Here is a 9,986-nt window from a genome sequence, read left to right as displayed (position 1 = left end):
GGCCAGTATCCTCTCCGGTGGAACGACAGACGAGGTCATAGAGCTCCCCATGGCGGGGTCACCGATTCTGGAGAGGGCGTCTGCCTTGCCGTTTCTGGACCCGGGCCGTCTATATCTCCTGCTTGTCTGTTTCTGTTGTTCCTGCTGTCTCTTCTACAGTCTCTTGCTAGTTTAAGTTATACAAATATGTTGCCTTGCTTTGTTTAGATTCACTTTAACCCTAAAAACAATTAACAATTAACAAGTTCTAGGAAATTAAAGATAGTACTTACAATTCAAACATAATCCCAGTTACAATGTTTATATAAGTTCTAGGAAGTTAAACATAGTACTTAAGGTGCCCATACACCTGCCGATTATCGTGCGATAATCGCAGGTGATCCCGCGATCGTACGATAATCGGCAGGTGTATGGAAGGCGTGCGACCGTTTCTACTGTACGGTCGCATTTCTTTTGTCTTCCGAGCACGCTTAAAACCTGCCGAAAATCGGGTTAGTGGCGTGCTCTGAAGACAAATGCCGAACGGGCCGGTGTGCGCAAGCGCACACCGCCCCCTCAGCACTGGAATCATCGGAAGCCCTCCTTGCAAGTACGATCTGCCTGTCCAAGATGGGCAGATCTACAAGATTTTAATTACCTTACAACCATCGCACAACGAAAGTCGTGCTATGGTTATAAGATGTATGGGCAGCTCTACAGTTCAAACTCTAATTTTTTAACACCACTTGGCTCAAAGTCCCTTTGTTCCCAAGCCCTGTGTGAGCAAGCTCAATGTGAGTGGTGCACTAGCTTATATTACAACTGCTTGGGCTTTTGTCCTCTACATATTTTACATATTGTATAATTTTGTTGCATTAGATCACTTATAACCGATGTCACACCAGATTAGGAGTCTCATTGAAGATGATCTCTGGCTTGACACCCTCTTTATTAGAAGACTGGTCTGGATTATATTTGGGGAAGGAGAATGCATTTTTAACCTGCAGGGGTGGACCCAGGGCCGGATTTACTCTCCCTGTCGCCCCAAGGCCAGGTCCTGTGTTGCGCCCCCCCCCCTTATTTTTTAATAATTTGTTTCTTTTTTACTTTTTAATTACCTTTTTATTTTTTTATTTAATTATTTCATATTATTTTTTTTTATTTATTTAAATTTGTTATCAATATAATTTTTTTTCCCACCTAACTTTATTGCTATCACACAGGAGAAATTACCTGTGTAATAGCAATTCTCTTTATTGACCCAGTCACCTCCAATACAGGAGTTCTAGCACAGTACTGTGCTGGAACTCCTGTGACAGGTGAGAGAGGAAGAGCACAGCTCTCCCCTCTCACTGTCTACAGTCTGCACGGAGCAGCAGGGTTACTTTTAACCCTGTCGCTCTGATCACTGCAGTCAGAGACTTGGGACTCGGTGGCGGAGGACGGAACCAAAGGAGAGAGGTAAGTGCAGGGGGGAGGGGAGTCGAAGGCTGCACAATGTTTAGGAATGGGGCGGGCGGAGTCTCTTGAAATGGTATTATGCTCTATTAGTCTTTGTAAAGAGTTGATGAACATTACATTTTTAAAGACTAGCCTTCTCTGAAGGTGAGTTAATCAATGACAGACAACAGAATTCTCTATGTACAGGAAACTAGGTGTAGTAACTACCGGTGACTAGATTTACAATAAATATGAGCTAATTTTGTGTATTACAATCTGCCACATTCATTAAACAGTGGGCACCTCCAGGTACACATAGGTAGCTTCTGTTTTAGAGCACGCAGGGCTCAGTAAACCTGCTGATAGGTATATACAAATGTACACTTCTAAAACTAGTTAGTGATTGGCCCTCCTCTCCCCCTTTTCTATGCCTCAATATTGGTCAGTGAGGAGGCCCATCATAGATATGGACCAATAGAGGCACACAAAAAGTGGTAAAGGGAAGTACCATGCCTTTACATCATCTAGAATTTGAGATTTGCAGAACAGAATGACCTGGGTTTGGGAGCTTCCTAGTCTCTTCATCATATAACATATACCTCTGAAGATGCCTGCTATTTAATAGAAATAGAAGGCTGGTAAATCTGCTCCTATATATCTATTAAGTCATTTGTTCAGATTTAAAGCATTACTGATAATATCTAACCACAGTGTTGCCAATAGTATGCAAATTTGATTCAACCTTTGACTTTCTGGCTTGGCTTTCAAAATGGCTTTCAAAATTTAAAGAACTATGAGATGAGTGATTTCCACTCACCTCATAGTTCTACCCGACCTGTGACAATGAGACTGTCACAGGTCGGCTCAGTAGATCGGGAGGTGAGTGAACACATAACGGGTTCGCTCACCTCTCGATCCTGTCACGGCTCTCTGCTGTGACAGGGGGAGGGGCTGGATTCCCCTCTTCCCGCTCCGATCTGCCAGCGCTGACTGGCAGAATGGACGGGGGAGGGGGCGGGTACAGCTGGCTCTGCCTCTAGATAGGCAGAGCCAGCTGTCACTCACGCAGCTGGGCGGATCTCGACATCGATGTCGGGATCCGCTCCGGCTGCGGCGTCTCAGTATACCGCGAGCTGCAGCTCGCTGTATACTGAGCTTAGGGTAACGGGAGGATGCTAGTTTGTGGCCTCCCGTTACCCTAAGGAGAACTATGGGGAAAAACACTGACCCCATAGTTCTCCTTTAAAAGGGAGGCTCATTATTGGTGTACATGGGCAACTGTTATTTTCTGTTTAGTCACTCATATGCAAGGCTGCTTGTATCTTATAAACATTAATACAATGATGATATCTATTTGTTATGTGAACCATTTGCCAAGACTTGATATGGTTCTATATGGAGGGGCATTTTGCAGTTGTACACATGCATGGCAGTAATGAACAATCCAAGAGGTTTCTCCCACTGGCCTCAGTTTTGATCTCCATTTGAAGTATTCCTGGTATTTTTGATCATTTCTGTCCAGTTCAAGCAGGTAGGAAGCCAGCTCTTTTGCACTTGGGAAGTCATCCACATGAATGAATGAATCAGATGGAATAAATCTCTCATAGTTTTCTCTGGGTGGGCCAAGAACCACCGGGACAGATCCAGACAGAAAAGCAGTACGCCAGAGTTTTTCTGTTATATAGTCTGTATGTATTGAGTTCTCAAAGGATAAATAGAACTTGTATTTAGAGACAACGCTAAGTTTGTCCTGCCTGGTTAAAGGTAGATGTTGTCTACCATAAACATCTATAGGCATATGATTTTTCAAATCGTTATAGAGCTTGACCCGTCTGGAACTAGGATTCCAGTTACTGACAATCCAAGCCACCAGCTGAGACTTATTTGAGATTGTATAGTTTTCAGCGACTTCAATCTTCTCTAACCATCCATAAGGAGTGAAGATATCAGAGTCACTTCTGTAGGACATTGTGAGGTTGATGAGTTTGTCCATGAAGTTCAGGTTGGGACTGTGACTTGGAGATTCCAAATTAAACCACACCCAATATTGTCCTTCAGGTCTTGACATCTGAGGCATCTGCTTTCTGGATCCACATACATCCCTGTGATGAAAGACGACTGCATTTGCCGTGTTATACAAGCTACGGTTGGCTGTAAGCAGGCACCGAGGACTATCAAAGGGCTTTGGACACTTATTTAAAGGAAACTGATAACCAAAAGGCCACGTCCATAACAAGAGAACCAAATCGGGTTCAGACTTATAGGGAGCCGTGGGACTTGTGCAGTCGGGCACAATGGAAACCTTATTTATGATGTGATTTTTACTAAACAGCACAAAGGCAACAAAGTTGATTTACATTCACTGACTTCTCTGACTTTAAATACCCTGCAGGTTTTCCAGGTATGCTCAGCTACAGTTGCCATTACAAAGCTATGTGATGGTGCCAATCTCCCACACATAGGTTTTATTTCATGTAGAATAAAGAAAGAAGTAACTGTGGAATGCAGACATTAGAGAGCCATTCAATGGTTGGGGTCTTGTGGGAGGAGCAAAATAAGGTCATTTTTGGGAAAACTCACCACAAGAGACTCCAAGAGTTGGTAGTCGAGTTAACTTACCAATGCCCATCTGGAACTATTTAGGTTGAGTTGGCCAATAACATAAAACAAAAGTAAAGCTTTTGGCATGGTACTATAAAGATCCCAGCAAATTTGGACAGAAGCATTAGGATTATCACCTACAATCTAACAATACAACTGCTCAGGATTTTATGAAGCTGAAATCAAACAGGAAACCATGCCCGAACTGTTCCTAAAGTGCATGTAAACCCAAAACGTAATGCTCAGTATATTGGATATCATGCCTCACAGTTTCTGTAAGCAAATACTTTGTGTGAAACTGTTGCAAAGTTGCTTACCTGGGTATCTTACCTGTAGCAGCAATTTCTGTTGCTAACTGACAATGCTAAGTTGATGCCTGTTCTCAGCTTTCTGTGCAGCAGCATAGCGTTGTCAGCCTTCAACAGGAAGTGCTGTTGTTGGCAGGATCTCCAGGTAGGATTCTCCAGATTCACAAAATAATTACTTGATAAAACTGTATACACTAAATCAAACATACTGAAAAATCAGTTTTGAGTTTATATACACTTTAACCTCTGCCCTGTCCTTAATGTAAAGCCCTATGTTGAGCAAACTCTAACCCTTAAAGAGAGACTCCATCCTTAAGTTTATTTTGAATAGAATGGGGAAGGGTCCTACGTCAAGGTTGATTTCAGTGCAGTTTAGAATTTCCTATCACTTCCTCTGATAGTGGTCATGGAAACATGATATCTGTAAGTGGCATCCCAGCAATCTGTGCAGATAGCAATAAAGCCAAATTTTTTCTAAGTATATACATTATATATTGCCAAAAGTATTGGGACGCCTGCCTTTACACGCACATGAACTGTAATGGCATCCCAGTCTTAGTCCGTAGGGTTTAATATTGAGTTGACCCACCCTGGGAGGGGAGAGGAATTGCTTTAGAGTCAGTTAGGAGCCAGGGGTTAGGCCCTTGTAGGCATAGAGTTGTGGCCATGTTGAGATACCTTGGTAGAAGGTATGGTCTTTGTCAGTAGTCCATGTAGCTAGTACAGGAGTGTACTATATTTAACTATGGGGGAATGTAGGATAGGTGCAGTACGGCCAATGGCCACTAGATGCCCCCATGGGGCCCTGGAGATAGATGTAGCTCTGGCCTGGGGAGACTCTGTGTCCTGGAGAGATGATTTATAGGGGGCGCCCAAGAGGGGAGGAGGGGAGAGAGTACAGGAATATACAATATTTGCCAGTGGGCCTCTGGCCGAAGTAAGTCGTGGACTCTGGGGTGTACCTGGGCTGTTCTTCTCTCTCTCTTATCTGTATCACTATGCAACTATCAAGAGATGTGCCTTAATCCCACTCGGGGGTGGCTGAAACGTATGCTTATTGTCATGTTCATCCTTTTTAAGTAAAACCAAGAAAAGACTATCTGTGTGGACTGGTTCTTCTCCCTCCAACCTCGGAGAAGGTGGGGTTCTACAGGAGTGTGATGTTGGACTGTATCGTGGCTGTAACCATCCTGAGGAGGGTAAGTGTGCAAAGGGGCTATGCTCGACATAGGGTGCCTTTCATGGTGGCCTTTCTCCCTAAGGGGGAGGAAGCGCCGAATACCGCAGAAGCGGTGGAAGCCATGAGGCCATGAGGCCCTGTGTGCGCAGTACTACACGTGTGGGAGTTGTTTGCACGAGACCAGAGCCGAGGCCCCTGACCGTGGGGTGCCTGGTTTCGTGTTGCATACATGGGGTTACACAGAGCCAACCCAAAGGGAACTCACACGCAACACCTCGAGAGGGAACCCCGCCTACATGCTGGAAACAGTTGTGTTCCACAGTAAGCCTTACGTTGGTGGCAGGGAAAGAATTAAAGGCATCTCTGAAGCATGTCATTTTGGTGTTCTGTCCATGTCACCCTTAAAGCACATTTCCACCTTTGTAAGTGATTTGTGTTTATTGTGGTAATGTAGAGGTGGGGGACGAAGTATGTATGTGCATTGTCAGAGTCACAATGCTGTTTTTATACTTTTTTTAATTGATTTTTTTCAGAGGCCAGAGTCCTTGAAATTCAAAATTGCCTCCAGAGGAACTTCAATACCACTCTCTAAGAGCTTGTTCACACCATAAAGCCAGAGCGGTCAGCTACTGGAACGTACTGTATCGCATCCCGGCCAGCTTCCTGTGTTCAGGAGCAGGAGGGGGCGTGCAGTGCATAGAAGTCAATAGCACCATATTTTTTTTAACCCGTGGCAAAACATTGCCTGAGTTCCAGTCCAGTGTGATCTGAAGAAATGGTGCTTGCAGCATTTTTTCAAACCGCACTGGACTGGAACGCAGGCAATGATGTGCCACCCATTCTGGTGTGGGCGGGGGGTGCGGGGTAGTTTCGATGCCATTGACTTTAATGCACCGCCACGCCCCACCCCCTCCCACCCCTGAACGCAGGAAGCTGGCCGGGATGCGATAAAGTGTGTTCCAGAAGCTGACCGCTCTGGAACGCTCTCTTTATGGTGTGAACTGGCCCTAAGGGTCAGTTTGTATCTGTAAAATGTAATCAGCTGATTCCTCTCTGCTGATCTGACTGAGCTGACCTAGGGTTGCCACCTTTTCTTCAAGTGAAACCCGAACACACTAGTGACTCGCAGACATTTTTTGGGGGAGAATGAGTCCCGGCTTATTCAAATGTAAATAGCCCCACCCATTCATATGCAAATATCACAATTAAGACTATTTTCAGTGGGGGCCCCAGTAGCCCCTATCTTAATTTTGGTCTTCCCTGTCTGCCTGACATCTTGTGTCCAGGTTTCTGCTGCCATGAAACCCGGACACAGCATTCAAAACCCGGACTGTTCGGGTGAATCCTGGACAGGTGGCAACCCTAAGCTGACCCCGTCCCCTTCTCATGAAGGAGCACACACTCAGAATCAGATCTGAGAGGATGATCAGCAGCAGCTGTGACAGAGCAGAGAGGAGGAGAACTCCCTGAGATCATCACAACACATCTCCACATGGCTCTGTGTGTGAGGAACGATTTCTTCCATATGCTCTAAACTTTCTATCACTTTCTTTTGTCTGTCTCTCTCTGGTCTGATCTGTCTGTCTCACTGGGCTCTCTCTCTGTCTTGCCACACTCTCGCTGGACTGTCTCTCTCACCGCACTGTCACGCTTTCACTTGGCTGTCTCTCTCACCTCACTTTCATGCTCTCACCTGGAGGTCTCTCTCACCGCACTTTTACGCTCTCACCTGGAGGTCTCTCTCACCGCACTGTCACGCTCTCACCTGGCGGTCTCTCTCACCGCACTGTCACACTCTCACCTGGCTGTCTCTCTCACCGCACTGTCACGCTCTCACCTGGCGGTCTCTCTCACCGCACTGTCACACTCTCACCTGGCTGTCTCTCTCACCGCACTGTCACGCTCTCACCTGGCGGTCTCTCTCACCGCACTGTCACACTCTCACCTGGCTGTCTCTCTCACCGCACTGTCACGCTCTCACCTGGCGGTCTCTCTCACCGCACTGTCACACTCTCACCTGGCTGTCTCTCTCACCGCACTGTCACGCTCTCACCTGGCGGTCTCTCTCACCGCACTGTCACACTCTCACCTGGCTGTCTCTCTCACCGCACTGTCACGCTCTCACCTGGCGGTCTCTCTCACCGCACTGTCACACTCTCACCTGGCTGTCTCTCTCACCGCACTGTCACGCTCTCACCTGGCGGTCTCTCTCACCGCACTGTCACACTCTCACCTGGCTGTCTCTCTCACCGCACTGTCACGCTCTCACCTGGCGGTCTCTCTCACCGCACTGTCAGGATTTCACCTGTCACCTGGAGGTCTCTCTCACCGCATTGTCATGCTCTTACCTGGCGGCCTCTCTCACTGCACTGCCATGCTTTCACCTGACTGTCTCTCTCACTGCACTGTCAGGTTCTCACCTGGCTGTCTCTCTCATGCACCCACCAGGCTGTCTCTCACTGCAATGTCATGCCCTCACCTGGCTGTCTATCTCTCATCACACCATAATAGAAACCACCAGCACTCGATAATATGTGCAAGAAGTAAAGCATTATTTATTAAATTGTCACATGCGTCATACAGCCAACGTTTCCTGGCCACGCAGGGTCCCTTCTTCTGGGCGACATAGTGACCACATAGTGCTGTTCAAACATTTGGCAGCATTTTTTAAAAACTGGCCAAGTCAGCTTGTCAAATGTTAACACTGCGGCAGGCAGATCAACTGAGGAAAGGTGATAGGTCATTTGACCAATAGTGGGATGAGCTAACACATGCGTATGCACCGCCAGGCAGTGCTTTTAAGGAAGGAAGCGTGTGGCTTCTCCCCTAAGCACCACAAAGGGATCCACAAGCACCATCACCACCCCCACCGCCACCAGGCAATCAAAGAAGAAGAGGGATGCTGTTCCCATCCCTTCCACCCAACCCACTCTGGAGCAATTAGGCGTCTTTCAGGCCAGGGGGTGGTCCCGGCAGCAATCACCTCATTGCTCAACTGATTGTGGCTGGCGGGGCCCTTTTTCAATATGGTGGAAGGGGAGCCCTTTAGTCCTCTCCTTCATGCTGTGGCTCCCCAATATCATCCCACACCACGTTTAGCCAAAGTGTGGTTCAATCTTTGTATAGGGCTTGCTTCGGCGTGCTGAAGAGAGCTTGGAAGGGCCAGCGGACAGGCAATGCACTTCACCACTGACCTGTGGAGTGCTCCCAGTGGCCAGCATGCATACCTGTCCCTGGCGGCACATTGGTGGCCAAGAGGGGCACCACTCTTTCCTCCTTCATGCAGAGGTGATGGATGAATACCACACCTTTCAGAACATTTGGGAAGGTGCCACAGTGGAGGGGAGAACAGGCAGGCAGCAAGTGCAGGATGGGCTTCATGGTGACCAACAGCGGGGCAAATATGATAAAGGCTGTACGGGTAGGAGCTTTTGTGGGTGTCCAGTGTTCAGCCCACATCCTCCATTTGGTGGTTAGGGCTGCTTTGAATGAGGGGACTGGCTCCAGAAGGCTGCCTACACTATTGGAATCATGTAATTTATCAACTCGTAAAATTTCGTGCTTGTGTGTGCTTTGATAAGCTGGTTGGCCAGAGATATGCAATAACACCGCCCATTCATCCACTTATAGTTATGCTTCTGCGGACTGTAAAAAAAGTGCTGCTGGTGACTATCATTTTCCATATAAAAAAGGTAATTTTTCTTTTCACTTTAGCACAACGAAAATTAGTTTGTAAATTCATACGAAAATAACGAAAGTTCGGATTTCGTCCGAATCCGAAACCCGAACCGAATAAAATTTCGGAAACCGAATGGCGAAAAAACGATATAAAGAAAATCTGAAACGAACCGAACAGAAATTTTCTTCGGCTTACATGTCTAAGTATAATACCGCTAATGAATTTCGTATGAATCCGAATCCTCACATGAATTGACTTTCGGACTCGAATCCATAATAAAGAAATAACGGAAAATCCGAATGGAGATTAAATGAAACACATTTTTTGCTGGTGCACATGTCAAGATTGAGCTAAAGAACCATTAGAATTTTTGATGGTGCCAGAATCCGCACCATGGCAGACTTGTTCTGTCACACCCTCCACATGCACTGTGTGCTGAGACTGCTGCTTGAAGCCATCCTTGAGGCTGATCTTATAGATGGGCACATCCTTTCCATTCAATTGTCCACAGACAGAACTCTACTTTCTCACTACACTTGCCTGATCAACTCCCTTCTTTGAGTTCCTGGACTCCAGGCTGGTGTCCATCCCAAATTGGTGGACTTTTTCTGATAATTGCCCGGGGTCGGCTGCTTTACACCCAAGGCCAAATGAATATGCTCGGGGGACAACAGTGTCCCTTGCCATGAGACCTGCTGGGCTCAACCCATGTCCGGGAATGAAGTGTAAGCTTTCCTTTGCCTGGGAATGCAATGTTGTATTTGCTCCCTCAACTCATTTTGGTTTGCTATGTCCCAAA

The 9,986-nt window shown here is 46.6% G+C and overlaps 1 protein-coding gene across 1 annotated transcript in view; it reads right to left on the bottom strand.

The window, feature by feature from the left end:
- Positions 1 to 2,776: 2,776 nt before the first annotated feature.
- LOC108795861 (galactoside 3(4)-L-fucosyltransferase-like) overlaps positions 2,777 to 9,986 on the bottom strand; it is a 39,792-nt gene continuing 32,582 nt past the window's right edge. The window contains exon 5 of the mRNA XM_018567175.1: positions 2,777 to 3,743. Within this exon, the coding sequence (XP_018422677.1) occupies positions 2,777 to 3,743 (967 nt within the window). The remainder of the gene's footprint in view (positions 3,744 to 9,986) is intronic.

The sequence above is a fragment of the Nanorana parkeri genome, unplaced genomic scaffold, assembly GCF_000935625.1.
Source record: "Nanorana parkeri isolate BGI_ZX_2015 unplaced genomic scaffold, ASM93562v1 scaffold1017, whole genome shotgun sequence".
Taxonomy (NCBI): Eukaryota; Metazoa; Chordata; class Amphibia; order Anura; family Dicroglossidae; genus Nanorana; species Nanorana parkeri.
The sequence above is the reverse complement of the archived record's forward strand: the minus strand, read 5'-3'. Positions and strand labels throughout refer to the sequence as shown.